This window comes from Lepidochelys kempii, chromosome 16 (assembly GCF_965140265.1).
Source record: "Lepidochelys kempii isolate rLepKem1 chromosome 16, rLepKem1.hap2, whole genome shotgun sequence".
Classification (NCBI taxonomy): Eukaryota; Metazoa; Chordata; order Testudines; family Cheloniidae; genus Lepidochelys; species Lepidochelys kempii.
Window position 1 is genome coordinate 16,234,349 of NC_133271.1, and position 25,109 is coordinate 16,259,457.

Here is a 25,109-nt window from a genome sequence, read left to right on the forward strand (position 1 = left end):
TTTGTACCCTACGTGTCTTAAGACAATCATAGCCTTTGATGTTTTTTTAAATTGGAGCATGTACCTTTAATTAAAAGTCTCAGCTATTTTCAGCATTAATAAGTGGCATGGCAGTAAGTAGTGGGTTGTGACAATTGGTCTATATAACATTTTTCTACTTGGAAATTAACCATGAAAAATAGGTCAAGTTGTTTTCCATAATAAATTTTATAAACAGGCGCAAGAAAACCAGACAGACTAAATTAGTCCACACCAAAATGTCATGCTGATATAATTCAAGGACTGAAAAAGCTGAAATCATGCTTGGTAAAAACAGAAGATGTGGAACTGGAAATTAATAAACCACAAAGGGTGTGTGGATATTAGGCCTAATTGGTGGACAAAATAATGAGGGGATGGGCTATTCCATCCACCACTCCCTTTGTGAGTCCTTAAAGAAAGAGACTTTGGGGGGGAAATATGTATGAACAGATGCAGGCTACTGAAGCAAGTTTTCATCATCAGGGCTGCCACCCCCACCATCTCCTGAGATCCTGGACTTTCTTTGTCCTAATCCTAGGAGATGTCCTGACCTGACTGGGCCAGAGAAAGGGACCCAGATACCATCATCCCCTCTATTGGCTCAGGCTGAATTACAACCACCTCAGATGAAATGGAATCAGACTTCAACAGCAGCAGTACCGACAGCTCCAGCCCATTTCAACTAATTTATTCTCTTTTCCACAAAAGAACACTTATTACCATCTTTGATACCATTCAACAGACTGGCATCGTTGGCCTGGCACCAATGTAATCCTTACAGATTAACCTAGTTCAGTACTGAGATTCCAACATTGTGGACATCACCAGATCCATCCAGGTTGATTGAGTCCAGTCCCTATAATCCACCATCATTGACCCTGATGAACCACTTGCTGAAAAGGTCCAGTGCCCATTGTATATGGTATTAATGTTCCCATGACAGTCTGGGTCAGTCTGTTGCTAAGATTTCAGCACCATTAGCTGTTCAATGGCTATATAAGTAGTGTTTGGTACTTGGCTCTTTCAGCGTGGTTGGGGCAGAGGATTCTACCCAGGTGACCCTGACAAGCCACTTGCTTCAAATGGCTCAGTGCATGGTATAAATAGCACTAGAGCTGACCCTAATTGAAGTGGTTCCTGATCCAGCTCATGTTGCAATAAGCTCACTGGACCCATCTGAGCCAGCATAGTGTGGTGACAAGATCCAGCATCATTAATATGGATAAACCACTTAAAGGGGTTTGGTGCCCAATATTAACACTACATGAATCCTCATATTTGCTCAGGACAACTGGGTCCAGTGGTTCACAGTCTCTGAAGTACGATTTGTTAAAGGAGCATTATACTCTCCATCACTGTCACCAAGGTTCTCTGATTTGTCACAGATTCAGGTGAATCACATATTGTGATGCTTTATGTCTAGCATAAATTAGGTTAATCTGTAAGGATTACATTGGTGCCGGGATGTCAGTGCTGAATCAGATTAACCTACAGCAGTGATTCTCAACCTATTTAGCATTGTGGGCCACATATACAGCTCTCTGTGTTATGTGGGCTGCAGCCACACAATATATATACTACCTGTACGGCCCTGCAGATGTCACATGGGCCACAGCTGTGTGCTTCCGGGTCCGCAAGTTGAGCACTGACCTACAGGGACTTGGGAACCTTGGCATCCACTTGATGGTCTCAGAATGTCCACACAAAATTCAGCTAACCTGAGGGCCTCAGCTGGGCATTGATGGGGCCAGGGCCAAAGTGCTGAACAGGCTGACTCTGAGGACCCAGAAACCTTAGTGGGGAAGAGCCTGTCGTGGAGGGATCCGGGGATTTTGACACAATATCAAGCAGACCAGGACCTTGATGCTGAATCTGTCGATCCTGAAGGATCTGGAGACGTCAGCGCCACATCTGTGACATAATGATGTGACATAAAGCATTCAGTACCAAAGAGGTCAGCCTGAAGAGATCCTGGAACCTTGGCACTACATCATCAGTGCTGGGACCTCAGTGCTGACCCAAAGAGACACAGGGACCACGTTGACAGTGCCAGAATCTTGGTACCAAATTAGATTGACACAGAGGAGTCTGGGGACCTCAGCACTGCCTGGCATCAGATGCTGGCTCGCACCAGCCACCAGGACTCAATACTGGGCTTACCCAGACAAAGCCAGGGAGATGGATGTCACTTAAGAGGGGCGCATTACCACTTAAGGGCTAATTGATGTCTGCAGTCCATGCTGGCCTTACACAGTGCCAGACATAGCTGACTGGGCCTAAGAAGCCTCCTGCAGCAATAGGGGTGTGTTAGGCTCCTGCAAGTCATCCAGGATATCTGTGCCTGATGGTCCTATTTATTCTTTATTCTTTCAAACTGAAGGAACAGTCCAATCTGCTAATCTAACCTTGTAAAAAACGTCCCCAAAGGGCAGCATCAAAAGGAAAAAAAATGAGAAAAGCATCAAGAACACTGCACCTTCAGTGGTTAAAAAGGAACTGAAAGGCAGTTGGGGGACACCCTCTTTTATGCCCTCAGAATCCTCCATGGGAGGAAGAGACAACTGGCCCCAACAGATGCTGCTCACTAGAAAAATTCTGCAGCTCAATGCCAGGCCACTATATTTCACAAGTGGGAATAGGCATAGGCCACTTTAAGAACAGGTAGTTTAGTGTGTGGTGTTCTTAAAAACATACCCTCTCCATTTCTGGGCATTAAATGAATGCCTGGTGCTTTATTTTCTTGTGAAGAGGATTTGCTTCAGTGTCCCTGACCAACATTTCCTTTCTGTCTAACTCTGTGTTGCTTGGTGCCACTCCTCCTCCGGAGGTGCTAGCCTCTGAGTGATGGGGGTGTGTGTGTGTGTGTGTCGCCTGTAAAGCTCTTTGGGATGAAAGGTTAAATTATAATTAAACATAAAGCCTGTTCACACCCAGAGAGAAAGAGAGAGAGAGTTTTATTCTACTTGTGGAGTCCTTCATTATACAGAAATGATAGTTTATTTCAACCAATAAACAAGAGTGACGGGTAGATCACAAACTGCATCACAGCTACTGCCAGCACTGAGATGGTTCACCCACAAGTCTGGGCCAATACAATAGCACAACTGTACACAGCAGAGAATTTAACAATCAGCTCAAAATGTCAGGATTCAGTTAATTTGTTGGGTTTGTGGGTGTGGAATATATATATTCCTACGTAAGTAATTGCTAAAATCCACATAGAAGCACAAATGGCTTAAAACACCTGACATATATATATTTTGATCTTATATATATATATATATTTATAGATATTTATATAATAGGATATGTTTCTCATTACTACAATATACTTGTTTTAATTCCTTTAAGTAACTGGGAGGAAAAAAACAGTTTCACTAGAGTCACATCTGATATGTGTATGTCACAAATTACAACAGAATAAGCCATGTGTGAGATGAGAGTCAGACCATTCCAGGACAGAACAGCTAAGAGGCAGGCAAAGATTCTCAGAGGGAGCAAGGCTACATTTCAAATGGTGGTTTTGGACTCTCTGGGCGGGAGGGACTGGCCTTGCCTGGCCTGCTGGAATTTAAAGAAAGACAAAAGAAAAAGAAGAAAAAGGAAGAGAAAGGGGGAGGGGGAAAAAAGCATTAAAACAATAATTAAAACACAGAAAGGAACTGGCATCAGAACCTCAGGCAAAGTGGATCCACAACAGAAATCAAAACCAACAATACTGGAATAAGAGAACTTAAATCTGAATCAGGGCTGGGTCAAAGCCTGCAGGGTGAATGCTCCTTTTGGCTTCATCATCTGAGATGCACAAGATAAATACACTTTTTAACACTTTTCTTTCTTTCTTTTTTACACATACAACATTAAAACAAAAAGACCCAAATTGTTAAGAAGATGAGTCGTGGTCTGCAGTGGTTACAAGTTTCCTCAAACACGTACCATCCGCATGCAAGAAGAAAAGGTTACCATAATCACCATGCTATCCAAAACAACACTGAACAAGAAATGTGCTTATTTGAAGCAGAGATATTTGCAATAAAACATTACTTAGTGAACTCCCTGAAAACTTTTGCTTGTCCGTTTGCAAAGGAGGGAGTATCATATCTATTCCCCTCAGTTTCGGGGAAGTCAATTGCAGGCAGTGATGTGACACAGCTGCTAGCAAAGGCCAGCAGCTCTCCATCAGCAGTATTTCCTCAGCTACTATGGAGAGCTGAGGGCAGGTAGATTCATCTGCTCCGTGCACTCTGAGGTGTGTGTATGTGCTATCTCAGACTTCGTTCTAGAAGAATTACACCTTTTAATAAAGTTCCTCCCCGTCTTGATCTCCCTGCCTCGCTTTGAAGTGAGGTTGATTGCACTGTTCCCAACAATATATGAATTTTTGCACCGTAATTCAAACCCATAGACTGGACATTTCACCTTTGTTACCAATAATGTCACACATTTTACAGCATCACTTATTATTATTCTGAGTTGCACTTTGTCTTCTTAAATACAACATAAGAAAATAGCTACAGAGCTACAGATTAGTTCGAAGTGCTGAGACGCTACAGCTAGCCAATGCAGGCAGGACACATTGTTCAGGCTAGACCAACCAGGTGGAGCACTTGGCTGGGCAGCTGCCATTTGGGCTTACAGATGCCCCCGCAACTGATCACTGCAAGGAGCCTGTGTCCTTCCAGGTCCCATGTCATTGAATGAGGACTACTCTACGCTCACAAAGCAATACAGGACGCACAAGAGAAGACGAAGAAGAGCTCAATCACTAGCTTGCGTTTTACAACACACCGGGAGAGGGCAGTGGAAGGTGAAGGGGTGGGATGGATGAGAGGAGTGAATGTGCCTGTGGAAGGTGGTGTGGGGCGGGGAAGCCGCGGATACGGCACTCGTCACCAGCTGTCTACAGGCCTTGGGTTATAAATCTAAGAGGGACGGTTCAGCTGGTCGAATTATGGTGGGTCGAGTAGGTGAGGCAGGGCCCTTCCTGCTGTGAAAAAGCAGAAAACAAAAACGAGAAGAGAACACACACCGTGGTTAGCATGGCAGTCACAGTCACAATCACACATGCTTCTCCACCTCATTGGAGCCAGTGGGAGGCACCAAAGAAAGGGAACCTCAGTTTGGGGAAAAGGGTTACCCACAGCATCAGCAGGAGTCCATGGAGAAATCTTGCAATTTTAAAATCAGCTAAACATTGGCTCCTCTGGTCACTGTGGATCCCTAATAATAATGAGGAAGAATTAACTGCACAGCTATTATCGCCTTCCAGCTGGGAATCTCAAAGCACAAAGGCTAATTGCCAACGACTGCACTGGCACCTGAATGAGAGTCGAGAAGCATGGACACGAGAACAGTGAAGCTACGATACCAAGCAAGTGAACGTCAATCACACAGTGTGGGCAGTGCCCTCTGGGAGGCGCTGTCACAGAGGCTGCTGGCTGGTTTGGAGAAGCACCCTTCCCCTGCACCAAGGCAGGTGACAGCCTGTAGAATTCAGTTATCAACAGCTAAGAGCATCTTTGAGATTAGCTACCAAACTAAATTTGATCCTTTTATTCATATAGTCATGAGACCCAACAAACATGACTCCCATTGACTTTAATGAAGGGTATTTGGCCCTTGCTATTTGTGACCTGATTTCCTTAATATTGTTCCAGCATTTCTATGCTGCATGTGTTTTAATAAGTTGAATGGGCAGCAATTTGGTCTACGTAGAAGGGCACAAACTTCAGCATTACAGGACTGGCTTGCTGTAGGGGCCACAGTCACTTTCTCTCATCTGGCTAAATGAAGAAGACAACATCAGCTTGAAAATATAGGCTTCAAGGAAAGAAGGAAAATTGTGCATAGTCTAAATGTGGTTAGAAATGGATAGCCTTTTCTCTCTGAATGAAAACTGTTTGTATATTTTCATTTAAAACACTGCCCCCTGCAATGTCTGCAACCCAAACCCAACAGCATCCTTTTAGTGCATGAGATCTGGAAAATGAAACTGATCCACACATAGCAAGACTAGTTTCATTGTCCAAGATGAATGAAATGCAAAGAGCAAACGAATGGGATATGGTTGAAAATAAATGAGAATGATGATATTCTGTATGTTTTAATAGTCAGTGTTTGTATTGGTAACACACACAAGGAAATTTTGTTGAATTTGCACCCTGATAGTGTTACATTGATGTGAATCTGGATTCCCTGTGATCTGTTTAAGAAACAGAAACTGGCTACTGAAACTAAGGCCCTCCCTGTACGGAGTTTTTTTGGATGCTCTAAATTGTTACAAGCCCTATTTTGCACAGGCGCAGACTGCAGTAAGTGTATATTCGGCTACATTGATGTAGTTATAGAGGTGTGAATTTCTACAGTTTAAACAAGCAGTAAGTAGAACCAGAAACTTTCATTCCTAATTAACAGACACAAGGCCAAATTCAGCCCTGGTGTAAAGAGACACATCTCCAGTGAAGCCAAGGGCATTACAACCACCTACAGCAGGGCTAAATTTGACCCTTTGTTTCCTGCCTGGGGCAATGTTCGGCCACGACTACACTACAGGGGCTGCAGCAGCATTCCTAAGGCACTGCAGCTGTGCTGCTATAAGGTAGATGCTTCCTACATCAATGGAAGGGGGTTTTCTATCAATGTAAATAATCCACCCCACTAAGAGGTGGCAGCTAAGAAGAATTCTTCCGTCAACATAGCTTTGTCTACAGTGGGGGTTAGGTTGACCTAACCATCTCTCAGGGCTTGACATTTTTCACTGCCCTGGGCAATGTAGGTTGATCTAATTTTTAGGTGTAGATCAGGCTTACTGTACCACTTGAAGCTTTTTTAAAGAAACAGCTGAACATTGTGGTTTTTCTTTGACTCCGCAAATCCATCTATAATGCGAGAGAAGCCACGACTTCCCAGGCTGTCATGCACAAGTTGCTCTTCAAGTAAAGCAATATAAATGATGGGACTGAGTTAACCTGAGAATAATTCAATACCACTGCAAGGCAGTTAAACTGATACCTTTATACAGAGGAGGAAACTGAGTCACAGAAGGGCCATCCCTTGGGGAGGTGATGGAATGGGGTACTGGCAGAGGTGAAAGTAAGCCGGTACGCCCCGGTACGGCATACTGGCAAGAGCTGGTGCACCGTACTGGGGCAGCCTGGCTGGAGCCCCAGGCCCTTTAAATTGCCTCCAGAGCCCCGCTGCTGGAGCCCTGGGGTAGCGGCTGCAGGGCTCCAGTGGCTAGTTAAAGGGCCCGGGGCTTCCCTGCTTCTACCGCCCCAGCCCTTTAAATAGCCACCGGAGCCCCAGCGCCGCTACTCCACGTGCTATTTAAAGGACAAGGGCGGTAGAAGCAGGGGAGCCACAGGCCCTTTAAATAGCCCCCAGAGCCCTGGGGTAGCGGGGGCTCCAGGGGCTATTTAAAGGGCTGGGGCTCCAGCTGCCTCTGCTGCCCCAGTCCTTTAAATAGCTGCCGGAGCCCCCGCTACCCCAGGGCTCTGGGGGCTATTTAAAGGACCGGGGCAGTAGAAGCAGGGGAGCCCTGGGCCCTTTAAATAGCCCCCGGAGCCCTGGGCTGCTGCTGCTACCCTGGTGGGGGGGAGGAGGAGGAGAAGGAGAAAGAGAAAGCGAAAGCGGGGGGGCACTTACCTTACAGGGTGGGCTGGGGTTGGCGCTGACCCCCTCAGCCCCGCCCCTTCCACCCTAGGCCCCGCCCCTTCCAGGGGCCAGAGATGGCCCCAGCGTACCAGTAAGTCACTCAACTTACTTTCACCCCTGGGTACTGGCCTTCTTGATGCACTGAAGACCTGTGTGTTATTTGCTATAGTTGCTTACCTAGGGCCTTACTCAGAGGCCACTGAAGTCAATGGAAAGACTCCCATTGACTTGAATGGGATCCGGAGCAAATCCTTAGCTAGGTGCTATTGCACTGTGCCACCTGTATGCTAAAAGGCATTTTTTTCAAAAGCTCAGAGGTCAATTTGCATTTCATACGCTTAGATTCTCTTACTGTTCTTACCAGAAATGGGCAGAAAAGAGGGACTGAAATAATTGGAGAGCAAATGATGCAAGACACTCTGGCACAGATGGGCCATACCACCCTAATAGAGTACACAGAATTATATGCTTGTTTTCTTATATAAATATATAAATATGCTTGTTTTCTTTGCTGATTGTGTACGATATACAAAGATGGCCTCATGGAAGGTTGGGCTCTTGCTCTCTGCTTGTTTTGTTTTACTTTTTTGCAGATCTTGACTTCGCTCCTCTTTTCTAGAGAACTTTGGTGAGACATTTAAAGGATCTGGATGCTGACATCTTCAGAGGCTGAAAACTGCCTCCCAACAAGGGCCTCTGCCCATTGCCAATGTCTTCAGGGACAAGAGAGAAGTCAGGTGCTGGAGGCTGGGGGTTAGGAACAGCAGAGACCTTCATGAGCATGTCATTATACACCACTAAATTCTGCTCCCTTGGTATCCACTGACAAAATTTCCACTGACTATAATGGGAGCAAATTTAGCCCTAAAATGAGCAAGAGGGGGCATAAATCAAACAATTATTTTGTTTGCTTTGCACTTTGCCTTTCAAACCCTATTCAAGCCAAGACCCTTATCATTTCTAGGACATGAGAGGACATCACAAAAATCAGGCTGAGAGATGAAACACTTGGATTTATTCTCCTGAGCTGCAAAAAGTTGCTATCTATAGTCAGGATCAAGAGGGTTACCCCCCAACACCACCATCCTACATTAGCTCTGATTTCCTTGGTGCTCTTTATAAACCAGACCAAGGGCAGAGAAAGCCTCGTAACAGCGAGTCCCAGAACAAAGCACAGACAACACTCAACCCTCCTATCCGAGACCAACTCCAGGATGAACATTTCTATTAGGGCTTCCAAAGATGTCTGGAACAGGCGGTGACTGGGGGAAGCTGTTAGCTGCTCTGGCACCTGTGCTGAGTCATCAGTGAGGAGGGCTGAGGATAAGAGATGAAGCTCTTGAAGCAAAACATTTACCCCTGAACAGTCACTGTGTTGGTTCTCTGTGTTGCAGCGTGTTTCAGCCCTCTGCCCAGCTACATGCAGCAGTAACACAGTCACCATTCACTATGAGACACGAGCTGATTGTGAACTCTGAGGGCTTGACCCAGAAAGGCAGTGAGCACCTGCAATTCCCTTTGACTTCAGTGGTAGCTGAAGGTGCTCAGCACCTCAAGGCAGGTGCTCTGTGTCTTGCATGATCAGGCCCAATGAATTCAATAGGAGCTGCAGTTGCTCAACACCTCTCAGAATCAGGCCAATCATGTAGAAAAATAATGCACATAAGGAGAAAAATGGGCCTCACCACACATATCTATCTCACCCCATAGTGTCCCAAAGCTGCTCCACTCTACCCTCTCTCCCTCTCTCCTATCAGTAAGGGCCAGTGAATCTCAGGAAGGACAGGTAGATTCAATTCAGGTCCACATCCTTCTTCAAGGTACATCCTCCCCCGTATTTACTCAGATGAAAAGTTCAGCCCGAGTGTAAGGCCAGCACAGTACACTATATACCTGCTACTGGGCCATCTTGCTAGTCTGGTGTTCAGCAAACACGCTGCTGCAAAGTGCAGGGAGAGAGCAAAAGAGAGAAAGAAAGACAGAGGCCCTGGAGCACAGTGGTGAAGGTGGGACATGGATTGTGGCATACACCCCCTTCCGCATGGGAAGGAAAATGGGAAGAAAGAGGGGAAATTTGGATGGCAAAACAGGAGAACATCTAGGCTAGAGGATCAAGAGGAAAAAGGATGTTTATCTCTAACTGGGATCAGATGAAACAGGGATGAATGGGGGAGCATTTAAGGGCAGGGTTACTGCATATTTGAGAGGACAGAAGTCACTGATGGTAATGCCCCAGAACCTTGCCCTCCCTTCCATGGGCACTACATGGCAATGCAGGGACCACTTTGGGCAGACATGCTGAATGTAAAACAAGAGTCTCAATCCACAGCTCCCCATCATGGTCTCAGGAGAGGCCATTAGAGAAGATAGAGAAATGGAAAAGACCTAGAGTTCATTCAGTCTCTCTCCCTGTCAGTGCAGGATTAAACAGGTTGAGAGACATGGCTCCCACCCCATCTCCCATGCTCCCTCCTCTCTCTCTTTCCCCTCACTCTGAACCCATACACTCAAGGGTGAGGTTTTCTTCTCTGATAATTCTCCCTTTTTTTTTTCTTTTTTTTTTTAACAGTTCCTGAGGCTTCTCCCAGCCTTCCCTCCTCCTGCAGCTCCAAGCAGCTGCTCCTGTCCGATTGTCCAGCGTTCTGTTAAGACTCCTCCCTTCATGGGACCCTGGCAGAGAAATGGTTGTTTGGACAAGGGGATCTGGTACAAGTAAAGTATCAGGTAGGAGAGGGGAGCAGCAGAGTGATGGGAATGGAGGAGGGGAGACACACTGACTCATGCATCGCAGGGAGAGAGTGCAGAACATACCGTGGCTGCCAGTCCTCAGGGGTCACTGATAGTGATTCTGAAAGACAACACGAAATCAACATGGCAGTTCAGACAGTTCAAAGCAGAGGCCACACAGACAGTCAGGAAGGTGAAACACACATACAGAGACTAAACAGACAGTCTGTTTACAGGAGCACACCCTACACATTCACAGCCACACCTACAGAGGAAAATGCACATCACACGCTTACGGACACACCTGTCCATACAGATGCATACATGCCAACAGAATTAAACATACACACCTAAACAAGAGTGCATGCATAGATATACACACATTTCTACACATGTACATACAGATGTGCACATACCCATATAGGAGCATATGACCCTCATATGTGCACACAAAGAGGCATACAAACCCATAAGTACATTGTGATGTACACACACACACACAGCTGCATTCACACACTCACTAGCATATTCACATGGGCATACAAATAGGCTCTTACACATACAAAGCTGGATCCACACTCAGACTCAAGGCACGTCGGCACATGCTCACATACTGACACAAGTGTCCATGTGCATTAAAGTACACTCACATGTGCTTAAACGAACATGCCAACAGGCACAGGTCTCAGGATTGGGCTGGCTGAATGTCATGCCATATTTCCCTGGAGAGCCAGACTTTCTAGTGATCTTGCAACACTAACTAGTTTAACACATTTAATCAAAAGAAACAAAGGCCATGAGAAGTGGAAATCAGGAAGGGCTAAAGTGCAGTTCTGGGTCTTGAGTACCAGCCAGGAGAGGCGGAAACAAGGACATAGCTTAATAGATTTTAAAGCCAGAAGAGACCATTAGATCATCCAGTCTGATCTCCTATATAACTCAGGCCATAGAATTTCATCCAGTTACCTCTGTATTGATCCCAATAACTTCTGTTTGACTAATGCACATCTTCTAGAAAGGCACCTCTATTTAACAATCATTCTCCTTGACAACAACTTTTTGAAATCTGTCCATTAGCCAGTTCTTAATCCATCTAGCATGTGCTTTGTATTGATATCGTACAGTGCTAGTTTTATAATCAAAATATCATGCTGCATAAGCCAAATGTCTTACAAATATCTAAGTATATTACATCTATGCAAGTTATCTTTATCAACCAAACTTATCTCAACAAAAAATGAATTCATGTTTGTTTGACAAGACCCATTTTCCACAAATGAGAATTTTGTGCACAGATCATAGATGCTCAGAACACATGGCCTTCACTGCATGGGCAGAGGCTTATGAGTTTTTTCTAATGTACAGTACTCTGAAAAATAGTTCCCAAGGGTACATGTAGCTGGTGAGCATGGACCTATGCAGGAGACTGAAGAACCAGCTGCTGAAGCTACCTGCCCAGGGATATAATTGAAGGGAAAGGATCCTGCTTCTTTGAAGACTGCCTGTTCAAGAAAATGGTCTGTGAGGTATTTGTGTGTGACAGCATATGTATGAGTGAGTATCTGTATATGTCTGTGGGGCAGAGAACACTCCAACATCACCAACCTTGAATCCAGATGTTCATACAAACCAGATGGAGATGAACACAAACATACATAGAGAAGACATATGTACACACATCCATGCAAGCACATATACACATGTACAAATACACCCAAACATATATGTCAGATCCCATTTTCTCACTGTACCAACTCCCACAAGGCCCACTCATGCTGTAAAGATAACAAGTTCCACTTCATACTCATATGGCATCCAGTGTAATCCATCCAGTGAGGGAAAGATGGGTATTAAAAGAAAAGCAACAATGGAGATGGTACCCGTTTACCCATGGCAGAAAGACCCCAAGCCCAGGTGCCAGCGGGGAACTTTCTTATTCTATATACAGAAGAGGGAAAAAGGTTGCCGACTGAGTTCCCTGGTGAATCGAGAAACCCGAATGGCAAACAGCGTATAAGGCCATGGGAGGAGTCTATGAACAGCTGGAAGTATGGAGTAGTGGGGGAGAGAGATTGAGAGTCAGAGCGTGAGTGAGCACTGCTTCACTACATGCTTTGGAACCATCCCATTCCCATCCAAACCATGGCAATGAGTCAGCACTGAACCATTCCCCCCACCAAGGGAAAGGGAGAGTGACCTGTTTAGTTAGACATTTCAAGTCTCCTTCCTCTAGTCCAATGTTGTTGTTTTGTTCAGAACCTCTCCGCTCCACGTAGCGGGAATCATCCATAAAAGCCTGTTACAAATGGGGTAGGGGTAGCAAAGTCGGCTGGTGCAGAAGGGTAAAGAATCTCCTTAGAGGCAGGAGCTCAGCTCATTTCAGGCTCTTTGGGGGATCCTACCAGGATAGCCAGGGTATATAGAATATTTTTCATGAGTGAGGAAATGAAGCACAAGGTGTGAAAGGGAGATGGAGAAAGAGAGAGAAATGTAGGAAACACACCAAAAAATGAACAGAAAAGGAGTGTCCTGTGGGGAGGTAGCAGCACAAGAAGCAAGAGCCAAAACTACACAAGTGAAGCATGCAGATATCCACAGGCATGACCAATGGTACTGCAAGCCCCTAGGAGGGGGCAGCAAGGCGCATGTAGCCGGGTCCCTGTGGGAGCAGCATCAAGGGGCAGAGGAAGGGCCAGGGCAGAGACATTGAGAAGGGAACACCATTTTCACACTAAAGAATCAATAAAAACTGATCTGCATCCTCTTCGGACTCATCCGTTCCTGTCCTGGGCTGGATACAGAACCTTGCAAAGAACTCTCTCTCTGAACAAGCAGCACCCAGAGAGTCAAGGCATTATCACAGGAGAAGGACCAGGCAGCCACTAACATATACCATCACCACCCATCAGAGACAAGGTGTTATCACAGGAGAGGGGGCTGGGAAGCTTTGACATACACCATGAACACCCATCAGAAACAAGGTGTTGCAACAGAAGATGCCCAGGCAGCCTCTGACATGCACGATCAGCACCCATTGGAAATGGGGCTTTATCACAGGAGAGGGACTTCCTTATACCCACAGATGGGAAGTTCCTGGTTATTATTCATTTTACCATTCCGTTTCTTTCCGTTCCTTCAGCTGAGATCAAGGATCCAACACTGAAATGACCTTGGTTCCAGCCCATCTTCTTCCTAAAGTTTCCTTACCAATGCACTCGTGGCTCATTCCAGAGTGTCAGAAGTATTCACAGCGTGACTATACCTGGGGGAGGACCCAGTCCTACAGAGCTTCCTTTTGGGAATGTGAAGTTGTGGGCTCTCTAGCTTGGAAAGTGCGCTTGGCACTTGGAGTTAATTGTGGGGGTGATAAGCATGCTCACAAGGGAAACCCACCTCCCAACCACTTGTTCTCATACTATACTCCTACTCAGCTGGCCACTGGTACCAGAAGCAGCAGCCATGCTGGGTATGAAAAGCATCCACATATCTTGGTTGTAGTCCCCCTCTTCCTCGCCTTGAAACCTCCTGTATCAGGGGAGTAGAAAGAGCTCACACACTGGGGCTCCCCTAACATGGTTCTTATTGCCATGAAACACATTCTCCCGCCCACCCCCTGTCCCATCTCACTCCCAGCACTTTTGTTTCCCAGTTGTGTGCACAGGTACCAGCATTGCTGCTTTGTTTGGGATTATCATGAGCAATGTTCTCCGACCCAAGGTTACTCCCAAGCCCTAAATGCACTTTTTTTGCGGGGAAAAGGATGTCCCCCTGTTTCAGACATCTGCCTCCTCACTGTCTCCCCCGATAAAACGAAATTTCAGCACTAGTAAGACAAATAAAGGAACAAATATTCCCAACTGCAGAATTGATTCAAACACACAGAGAAAGGCTTCACCCATCCCAAATGGTCCATGACTGCTCTGTAAGCTGAGAGGAAGGAGGAATTACCAAAGCTGCCACCTGAAACCCTGATCTCTCCCTCTGCACGAGTGTCTCAGGACTTACCTGGGGACACCAGGAGGAGCACGGTTTGGCCGAGATGGAACTTGAGGTGGGGGCCCAAAAGGATCAGGGGAGGCACCTGGCCTGGAGGGCACAGGAGGAGCACCACCCAGGGTGGGTCCACCAGCAGGAGGAGGTCCAGGAGCTGGACCTCGGGATCCAGGCCTGGCTGGTGGAACAGCGGGAGCTCTCCTCTGTGGTGTAGGGCTGGACGTGGGAGACCTACCAAACAACCAAAGAGAAGTTCAACTGCAGCAACAGGCACATACAGTAGCCCTCCAAACCCCGCAGTGCCTTCAGCCCCCTTCCAGTCCCCCAGTCACCTTCCATATCCCTTCAGTCCTTCTCTTTGCCTTCAAGACTCCTCCAACCACCATATAACCTTCAAGGGTCTGGCAGCCTAATTCACCTACACAAGGCCCTAGAAGCTTCTATATAATTTTTAAGGCCTCAGCAACCCTCATGTTAACTTCCAATACCCCAGAATCTTCAGCACCCATTAGCCTTCATATTCTAGCCCCTAAAGAGGCATCAGGCAGGTCCGTGGGGCACTGCCCCTGAGCCTCTGGTACCTGCGTCCAGATGGTATGTTCTGCACCTGCAGCCAGGAGTCGTCCACCGGTGGGGGCATAGGGGTGCTGATGGTGGTGGTGTTAATATCCCCGATGATGCTGAGTGCCTCTTTCAGGGCATGGTACATGCGCAGCATCTCATCACGCCGCTGGGCCTGCTCTGCTGACTCTTCCATGAGGGTGTTTTGGTCTCCACAGGAGTACAGGTTTGCCAGCAATTCCGAGTGGATAAAATCCTTTGTCTGTAACCAGAGCAGAAGAAAGAGGAAATCACAGCCATCAAAGCGTCCATCTGAATAATCTTTCCTGCAAAGCCCCCCTCTCTTTCCCCATCTCATTTAGACTCTGTCTCCCATTCTCTCCTCCCCTTCTCTCTCTTTCACTTCTATCCTGCTAGTCCACCCATATTTCTCTCCCTTTCCTCTTTTTTCCTTCTCTCCATGTCTTTCTCTATTTCTTCTCTTATCTTTCTAGTTCTCCCACAGTCCCCAATGGGCTTAGCAGGGCGATATGTACATTGTTTATCATGAGATGCATGATGGTCTTAGGCATGAGATCTCGGATGGTTTTGTTGACAATTCCCATGTAGGAGTCCACCAGGTTCCTGATTGTTTCCACTTGTCTCTCCAGTTGGGGGTCCATGGAGTGCATGAAACTGTCAGATCCATTTTCCTCTGTATCATTTGCCTACAGAGGGAGGGAAAAAGGGAGAAGCAGCAGTTGGAAAGAGACAAATCAATTATTTAATATACCATAGGGGCCAAAAGCAAATGTGAAACAGCAAGGGAGACATGGGGGAACTTCATGCAGCAACATGAGACAGAAATTAAGAGGGAGATTCTCCAACAGTAGGAAGGGCACTTGGGCAACCCCTCCCATCCACATCATGGAAAACCTTGCCCAAGGTCACACTAGAAGTCTTTGGAGGAGCTGGGAATTGAGCCCAGTTCTCTTGAATCCTAACCCAGTGCCTTAACCACAAGATACAACTTGACTTTTCTTCTGATCTGTAATTATCAATACAGTACTCAGCTTGTATAACCAGGTAATCCTTCCCCAGCTCAATTTAGAGGAAGGGCCATGAATGTGAGTTCCATGTTAGTATCATTTTGTCCTACTTCAGTGCACTACAGTTGGTTATTGGAGTAATGCAGATAAAGTTTACTCACAAGTTGGTCTTAAGTAGCATGCTGCCCTCTTTAAATTGTTGACACCAGCTACCATGCATGTGAAGAAAAGTGTACCCAGTATGTGTGCAAGGGCATGAACATAAATGCATCAGTCTGTGTGTAGGTGTTGCTGAACTCAAATGCACCCGCATTTCTGCAGGGCTCGGTATGCACAAATGTATCAGTACGTGTGCACAAAGTGATCTCCAATGCATTAATGTGTGTGGAGAGGAATGAACACCAACATACCAGTGTTTGTGCAGGGTGAGTGAACATAAATGCACCAGTGTGTATGTAAGAGTAGGTGAATATAAAATGCACTGCAAACATAATATAATTGCATATGTGTGTGTACATCTGTATGCATTCATGCTTACATATTATGTCTCAGAATACCTAAGTGGACTGATGCACAGTGACTAGGGTAGCAACCTTTGGAAGAAGTGTTAGATTCTGTTCTATCAGCCAGCTCAGGCTGACTCTCAAATAGCCCTCATATGCAGGACTGGGGAGTGAGGACGCAATTTATACAGCTCTTTAGCACCGCTTAGTGTCTATCTATCCATACAGGTACCTAACGTGCTCATCACTGCAGTTTCTGGGTGCTAACGGTGGTTATAGGAACAGTGATAGTTTCAAGAAAAGTGTGCTCAGTCTTGCAGTTGCTATGTGAGGGCACCATTTGCAGCTGATATGAAGAAGGAGAAAAGGAAGAGAGTAGCTGGCTTGCGGGGAGGAAGAAATGACCCCTGATGAAAATGTGAGTGAACACCCTGCTCAGACTGGGTGCTATGCCAAGTCTCTGCCTTGAGGCGTTAGACCCTATTGGCTCAGTCCCTGAATTACAATAGGTGGAGTACTCACATGTGGCAGCACAAGAAACAATCAGGCCTCCCTTGATTGGGACAGGATCTCCAGGGTGGGAAACGTTTTAAAAATTGATATATTTGGAATGGGATTTATTAATGCAAGTTCTTCATTCTCCTTGCCAAGTCATTTCCCTCAAGATTCCATACAGTGAATAGTCCATGTATTATAACAATTGGTATTAATATTTTTAACATTAATACCTTACACATCTATAGTGGCTTTAATGTTTGAGGCTCCCAAAATGCTTTAGGAACTTTGAACCTAATCTTGCAACTCTTGGTGATGTCAGCAGTCCCTAATCACATAAGTAGTTCCATTGACTTCAGTGAGAGTACTCACATGTGCCAAAGGGGGTTCAGTGTTTGTTGCTCTGCACCTGGTGTAGATACTGTGAATGTCCTGTAAGACCACTCGGATTTGGTAGCATTTTGCACCCACTTCACATTCACTTTGCAATCATGTAAATTACTATAAAATGTGCAGGGCAATGGAGAATCAAGACCTGGGTCTACAGGATTGAGCTCTATATTATTCAGTAGTTGAAGTTCTGTTGGGATATTCACTATAACCTCCTGTTTTCACATGTTTATAACTTTCAGAAAAATTCTCCATTTGGGCTAAAATGTTCCATGCCTGAGCTCAATTCAGCTCTAAGGACCAACAAACATTAATTAATCCTCACAACCTCTCTGTGAAATAAGAGAGCCCCATTCCCATTATACAGGTGGGGAAACTGAGGCCCATAGAGATAAAGTATTTTGTTTGTAACCTGTCCTTTAAATCAGCTTCTGTACCCGGTGACTGGAAGATAGCTAATGTAACGCCAATATTTAAAAAGGGCTCTAGAGGTGATCCCGGCAATTACAGAGCAGTAAGTCTAACGACTGTACCGGGCAAATTAGTTGAAACAATAGTAAAGAATAAAATTGCCAGACACATAGAAGAACATAAATTGTTGGGCAAAAGTCAACATGGTTTCTGTATAGGGAAATCATGTCTTACTAATCTATCAGAGTTCTTGGCGGGGGGGGGAGGGTCAACAAACATGTGGACAAGGGGGAGCTAATGGACATTGTGTACTTAGATTTCCAGAAAGCCTTTGACAAGGTCACCAAAGACTCTTACATAAATTAAGTTGTCATGGGATAAGAGGGAAGATCCTTTCATGGATTGAGAACTGGTTAAAAGACAGGGAACAAAAGGCAGGAATAAATGTAAATTTTCAGAATGGAGAGGGGTAACTAGTCGTGTTCCCCAAGGGTCAGTCCTAGGACCAATCCTATTCAACTTATTCATAAATGATCTGGAGAAAGGGGTAAACAGTGAGGTGGCAAAGTTTGCAGATGATACTAAACTGCTCAAGATAGTCAAGACCAAAGCAGACTGTGAAGAACTTCAAAAAGATCTCACAAAACTAAGTGATCGGGCAACAAAATGGCAAATGAAATTTAATGTGGATAAATGTAAAGTAATGCACATTGGAAAAAATTACCCCAACTATACATACAATATGATGGGGGCTAATTTAGCTACAACTAATCAGGAAAGAGATCTTGGAGTCATCGTGGATAGTTCTCTGAAGACGTCCCCACACTGTGCAGCGGCAGTCGAAAAAGCAAACAGGATGTTAGGAAACATTAAGAAAGGGATAGAGAATAAGATGGAGAATATCTTATTGCCCTTATATAAATCCATGGCACATCTAAATCTTGAATATTGCGTACAGATGTGGTCTCCCCATCTCAAAAAAGATATACTGGCATTAGAAAAGGTTCAGAGAAGGGCAACTAAAATGATTAGGGGTTTGGAACAGGTCCCATATGAGGAGAGATTAAAGAGGCTTGGACTTTTCAGCCTGGAAAAGAGGACACTAAGGGGAGATATGATAGAGGTATATAAAATCATGTGTGGTGTGGAGAAAGTGAATAAGGAAAAGTTATTTACTTGTTCCCATAATATAAGAACTAGGGGCCACCAAATGAAATTAATTGGCAGCAGGTTTAAAACAAATAAAAGGAAGTTCTTCTTCACACAGCGCACAGTCAACCTGTGGAACTCCTTGCTTGAGGAGGTTGTGAAGGCTAGGACTATAACAGGGTTTAAAACAGAACTAGATACATTCATGGAGGTTAAGTCCATTAATGGCTATTAGCCAGGATGGGTAAGGAATGGTGTCCCTAGCCTCTGTTTGTCAGAGGGTGGAGATCGATGGCAGGAGAGAGATCACTTGATCATTACCTGTTAGGTTCACTCCCTCTGGGGCACCTGGCATTTGCCACTGTCGGCAGACAGGATACTGGGCTGGATGGACCTTTGGTCTGACCCAGTATGGCCATTCTTATGTTCTTATGTTCTAAAGGTCATATAACGAGTCAGTGCAACAGCTCAGAAAAAAAACCCACACGTCTTCTAACTCCAAGTCCTGTGCCTTAAACACAGGAACCTCTTTCTCCAAATTAAATCACTTTGGAATCCAAGAAAGAAAGAAAGAAAGAAATCCTTGCACCCATAACTGAAATACAGCATACAGCTATCTCTAGAATTAAATTTGGTAACCAATAATGCACAACAACACAATAGCACACCTACCAAGACTCATCCACTTGGAATTAATTTCAAAGCATGAAAGATTTTGCTGTGTGTGTTTCAATGTGCTATTTAAAATGTTACTCATCTTATTTTTAAATTTCCCTCACTCACACTGTCCCATTTTGATACACTTGCAGCAGTTTAGGACATGAAGTGAAGCACAGTATTGTCTCCAATTTGGGGGAAACAATTCAGCAAGAAAGGGGAAATGTTCCTTTATTTTGTCTCTGTTTCCCCTCAGGGTTTTTTGTTTGAGCTTCAGCTGGAAGGATCATATGTATCCCCAAAGGGATGGAAGGCTTCACTGTCTGAGAAACATGGGGTTAGGGAGCTGGAAGTCAGACATGACGACTCAAAAAAAGAGGATAAAATGCCAAAAATAAAGTTCTGATGAGACTCAGAAATCAAATACCAAAGAGGGGGAATAAAAAGAGAAAAGGAAAACCCAAGCCAAGAACAGAAACAAACAGCAGATGATCTGACAGGAGGTGCAAAGACAGAGGGAGAACAAATGATTGCCTCCCAGGAGATGATAACAAAGGGGGGAAAAAAGGAGAAAGAAACTGAAAAACAAAATCAAGCAAATCAGAACGAGCTGATAAGAGCCCCCAAGGGGCAGTACAGGCAGAAGAGGAGTCACTTACTTTGTCCTTGTCCTGGCAGGTCAGTTTGAGCACAAAAAAACAAAAACAAAAACAAGAAAGTGACAAAAATAAAAAACAGATTTTAGTTGGTCTGAGAGGCAGGAGAAGCATCTACTATAGCATTGAATGGAAATAAGACCAAACCCAATCAAAAACACAGGTCAAAGGGACTAAGTCACCCTGGGCCACAGAGGCTGAGCGGGTTATTAACTACATTGAAATGATCAAAATGGAACCTCTGCAAAGGAAAATGGCACATTAAAGATGGATGTCATGGGAAAGTTACTTATCTGCAATGGCTGCTCCTGTTACTCTCTCCTAAGTTGTGCCTAAGTGTTGGACAGGGATCACAACAGCCCCATAGCAGCACAAAAAAATCCAAATCTTCCCATTGCCTCAACAATAGGTGAAGTCATTGGAAGTCCTTCCATTCAATGGCTTTGGATATGGCCCAATGTCCCCTTAGCCCTCAGTTCCTTTCCCACCAAATGGTTATAGGATAAAAAGTAATTAAGACAAAACAATCATCTTCAAATCTAGCAGAGAAGGTGGATGAACCTCTACCAGAAACACAACTGTCTGAAAAAAATGACAAGTAAGTAATTTTCACTGCTGTAATAGGCAAGTATAATGACTTTTCCCACCGTCAGAGACTGAAAAGTTTCAGGGATGTCTCTAACTCTCACAGTGTACAGTATGGTATGTAATAATACTGCTGCTTTAAGGGTAATTTCTTGAGAGAACACAACACCAGTCATTAAAGGGCTGCAGGAAAATGTCAAGGAAACACAGTAGGTCATATACTACATATTTAAGACAAGGGACCTTTCTACTGTAGGGGAATAAGACATCAAACAAGCAAAATATAAGAAAACCCCGTCCTGATAGGAAAACACAGCTCTGGCAAAGCTGATGGAGCTCCGAACTTGGCCATAGAGAAAAGGTACTGATGAGTAACAAAACTGATCAACATTATGCCTCTGTTTGGGAGTCTCTTGTCATCTAGGAGTGAGGTTGTTAAACAGTTTAAAATTATTGTTTTATTGGCCATTCCCTTCTTCCTTGTGCTGAAGTACAAGTCCCAAGGGCTATGGAAATGCCTTCAGCAAGGTGTGATTGTTACATTCACCTTGCTCCTACTATCTCCTCATCCCTCCTGAGCAGAGTTTATCACTAGAGACCTGAGCTACTTCCCCAATCTGTCTGAGAAATTTCATGTATCTAGATTTACAACCCATAGGGAGGATAGAAGCCAGAAGGGCTTATCTTTGAGGTCCACCCTTTATCCCCCACTTGATGGTTACACCCTGTGCATCCTCACCGCTGGAAGAAGTACCATGTATCAGAGGAGGCTGAGAGCAAGAAGTTCAGCTGCCTTCCAACTCTACCCCACAACAGGAGGTGATAGAGATAAGGCCCTCACAATAGCATCCTGTTTAACTCAAGGGGTGATAGTTCAGTGGTTGCTCCTAAGACACTTGTATGCCACCCTTTCTCATCCCCTGTTATTGATGATGGCCAAGCCCTCAACCTACCCCAACACGCTCTGGGTACACTCCTGCACGCAGGAAGGAAGCCTTCCAGCTGTCCACCTCCTCCTGGGTCTCACAGGCCAACTCCAGCTGCCGATAGTCTTTGTAAACATTCCTAAGAAGTGAGACATAAGACAAGTTACTTCAACCCTCTACACACAACAAAGCAACCACGTCTCCATCTCTGCCAATGTTTTAAAATCCTTAGTGTGTCTGCACATCAATAACAAAGTAGACTATCCTCTCATGGCCTGCTAACAGCCTCATGCCTCCCCTGCACTAGAGCTCCCTATGAAAAGATGAGAGGGGGAATTAACTCTCCATTATTAACTCTAGCTTTCCTCACTCTAATCCCCCAGCAGACCCCAACCCTGCCCTGAAGAGACCACTCTTGGGGTGGTGGTGGTGAGAGAAGATTGCCTTTCCAAACACATTCAATCATGCATTTCTTCACCCGATACTCTGGGCTCATGAATTCTTGGGACTAACTTTATTATTCAACTGAAAGAAACAAGAGGGGTTCAAATAGTTGCTGTCTGGCCCTGGCAGAGATCCCTGGGGATAGGCAGCTTGGCTAGTTGAAAGCTGGGATCACATGGCACCAATGCACTGCAGCAAAGAAAATAAGTGGCCTGATTATAAGAGCTTAGGGAAGGATCCCAGAGTGTTTCCTTTTAAAAAGAGTTTCTTCCTAATGACTGTCCTCTAAGGAGATGTCCATCCTATCAGGACAACATTCCTGAGAGGCCCCATCTCACTATTCCCTCTCCTCTATAACCTGCTATTCCATTCCAGGGTGTCCCCAAAATAATGTACAGGGCTGAAGTTAGAGATGTGATTTAGGTTACGTCTAGGAAAGAGCTCAGCATGCTCTGGGGAAAAGACAGCACCTCTGTTCAGTGTTGAAGAGAGCAAAGATATGCTTGCTGGACATGAAGCCCTTCTCAACATCCCGCAGCTTCAGGTTATCCACTGGCAGCATGTACTTCTTCTCCTTCTCCTGAAAGAAGATCAGCAACTAGTCACTCACTTCCACTGACCAAATCCTCATCTGGTGAAGGAGTCAGTCAGCTGTGGGATCCTCAGAGCCTCACTCCCCTATTCCCTCAAGAAGTCAACCAGCAATGGGGCCCTTACTGTTCAATTTCCCTAACTCTTCCAGGAGTCCGCCAGTAAGGGGGCTCTCACAATCCAGTCCCCACAACTTGACTGCCCTATCCCTTCTAGCAGTTATTCAGCAATGGGGCCCTCACAGCCCAACTCCCCCATCCTTTTCAGAAGTCAGTCAGCAAGGAGTCCCTAACAGTCCAGCTCTATCATCGTCTCAAGGAGTCCGTCATCAACAGGATACTCAAAGCCCAATTCCCACAAACCCTCCAAGTGTCATTCAGCAACTGGGCACCTCACAGCACAATTCTTCCATGCTCTCAAGAAGTCACTCGGCAATGGACCCCTCACAACCTGATTCCTCTATCCCATAAACCAGTCAGTCAGCAAATGAGTCCTCACAGACAAAATCTCCCACGCCCTCAGAGAGCCAGTCAGTAACGGGGCCCTCATAGCTCAATTCCCCCACCCTCTCAAGAAGCCAGTCAGCAGTGGGACTCTCACATCCCACTTCCTCCATTCCCTGAACAAGTCAGTCGGCAATGAGGCCCTCACACCCTGATTCCCCCCATTTCCCTAAGATGTCAGTCAGTAACAGGACCCTCACAGCCTGATTTCCCCATCCTATAAAACAGTCACCCAGCAAATGGGCCCTCACTCACAGCCCAGTTCCCCATCCCCTCAGTCAGCAAGGAAGTCAGAAGTCAGTCAGCAAGGGATTCCTCACAGTCTAGCCCCCAAAATTCAACTCCTGCATCTCATAAAGCAATCGGTCAGCAAGAGGGACTTCACAGCCTGACTCCCTCGTTCCTTCAAGGAGTCAGACAGCACGGGTCCTCAGAGTCTGGCTCCACCATTCCCTCAAGGAGTCAGTCAGCAACAGCACCACCATAGCCCAGCTACCACAACACCTCAATAAGTCAGACAGCAACTGGTAATTCATATCCCAATTCCCTATTTCCCTTAAGGAGTCAGTCAGCACAGCTGTCACAGCCCAGGTCCCCTGTCCCCTCAGGGACTCACAGTTGAATTCCTCATTCATTCAAGAAGTCAGTCAGCAAGGGCTCTCTCACACCCTACCCCCACAACTTGATTCTCCCATCCCATAAAACAGTCAACAAAAGGAAAGGCCTTCACAGCCTGACTCCCCATCCCCTCAAGGAGTCAGTCAGCAAGAGGACCCTCACAGTCCAGCTCCTTCATTCAATGAGTCAGTCTGCAAAGGGGCCCTCACAGTCCAGATCCACCATTCCCTCAAGGAGTCAGTCAGCAACAGCACAGCCTACCTACCACTTCACCTCATTAAGTCAGACAACAACTGGGCACTCCCAGCCCAATTTCCCCATTCCCTTAAGGAGTCAGTCAGTAACAGGGCCTTCACAATCCAGCTCCCCCATCCTCTCAAGGAGTCACTAAGTAAAGGGCCCCACAGCCCAATTCCGCCATCTCCTCAAGAAATTACTCAGCAACAGGGCCTTCACAGCTCAGCTCTCCCATCGCTTCAAGGACTCAGTCAGCAAAGGTACCCACATCACTTCAAGGACTCAGTCAGCAATGGGGCATTCACAAGCCAATTTCCCATCCTCTCAAGGAGTCAGTCAGCAACTAAGGACTCACAGCCCAATTCTCCCATGCCCTCAAAGGCTTGGTCAGCAATGGGGCACTCCACAGCCCTGCTCCCCTGTCACCTCAAGAGGTCAGTTAGCACCACTGTCCTCACATCCCAATTCCCTCAAGATGCCAGTCAGCAATGATGTCCTTATAGACTGACTCCCTGATCTCCTTAAGGAGTTAGTCAGCTATAGGGGCCTAACAGCTTATTCAGCAACCACATAAGGAATCAGACAGCAATGGGGCCTTCACATCCCAGTTCCCCCATCCCCTCAAGGGACTGACTCAGCAACAGGGCTAGGGTGACTACTCATCCCTTATTTTAAGGGACCCTCCCTTATTTCCTTGAACCGCCCCTTAGGGTGACCACCCATCCCTTATTTTAAGATGTATTGAAATGTATTAAAACTGAAAATAATGAGATGTGTCATTCTATATTCTTTATGAAAATATGCTTATGATATGAATATGACATCACTGAGATGTACTTTATGCAAGATGACATGGGAGATATCATTTCTGTATCTGAAGATAGGAATATTGACTATGTATCTGTATTTCAACTATGCTACTTTGGGTGATGCCCACTGATAACACTTCAGGTACAATAAT

The 25,109-nt window shown here is 45.5% G+C and overlaps 1 protein-coding gene across 22 annotated transcripts in view; it reads right to left on the reverse strand.

Annotated features, from left to right (window-relative positions):
• Nucleotides 1-2,958: 2,958 nt before the first annotated feature.
• The window catches only part of DNM1 (dynamin 1), a 103,901-nt gene continuing 81,750 nt past the window's right edge, over nt 2,959-25,109 (reverse strand). For 5 of the 22 annotated variants that reach the window (XM_073314334.1, XM_073314338.1, XM_073314333.1 and 2 more), the window contains 7 exons: nt 22,670-22,779; nt 21,783-21,894; nt 20,248-20,259; nt 15,492-15,662; nt 14,976-15,217; nt 14,407-14,625; nt 2,959-5,008 (listed from right to left, as the gene is read on the reverse strand). In XM_073314334.1, the coding sequence (XP_073170435.1) occupies nt 4,936-5,008; nt 14,407-14,625; nt 14,976-15,217; nt 15,492-15,662; nt 20,248-20,259; nt 21,783-21,894; nt 22,670-22,779 (939 nt within the window). In that variant the 3' untranslated portion in view covers nt 2,959-4,935. Of the gene's footprint in view, nt 5,009-7,631; nt 8,388-10,485; nt 10,523-14,406; nt 14,626-14,975; nt 15,218-15,491; nt 15,663-20,247; nt 20,260-20,580; nt 20,724-20,747; nt 20,827-21,782; nt 21,895-22,669; nt 22,780-25,109 lie in introns of those variants that run through there. The other 17 variants (XM_073314344.1, XM_073314342.1, XM_073314340.1 and 14 more) reach the window with 15 other exon arrangements.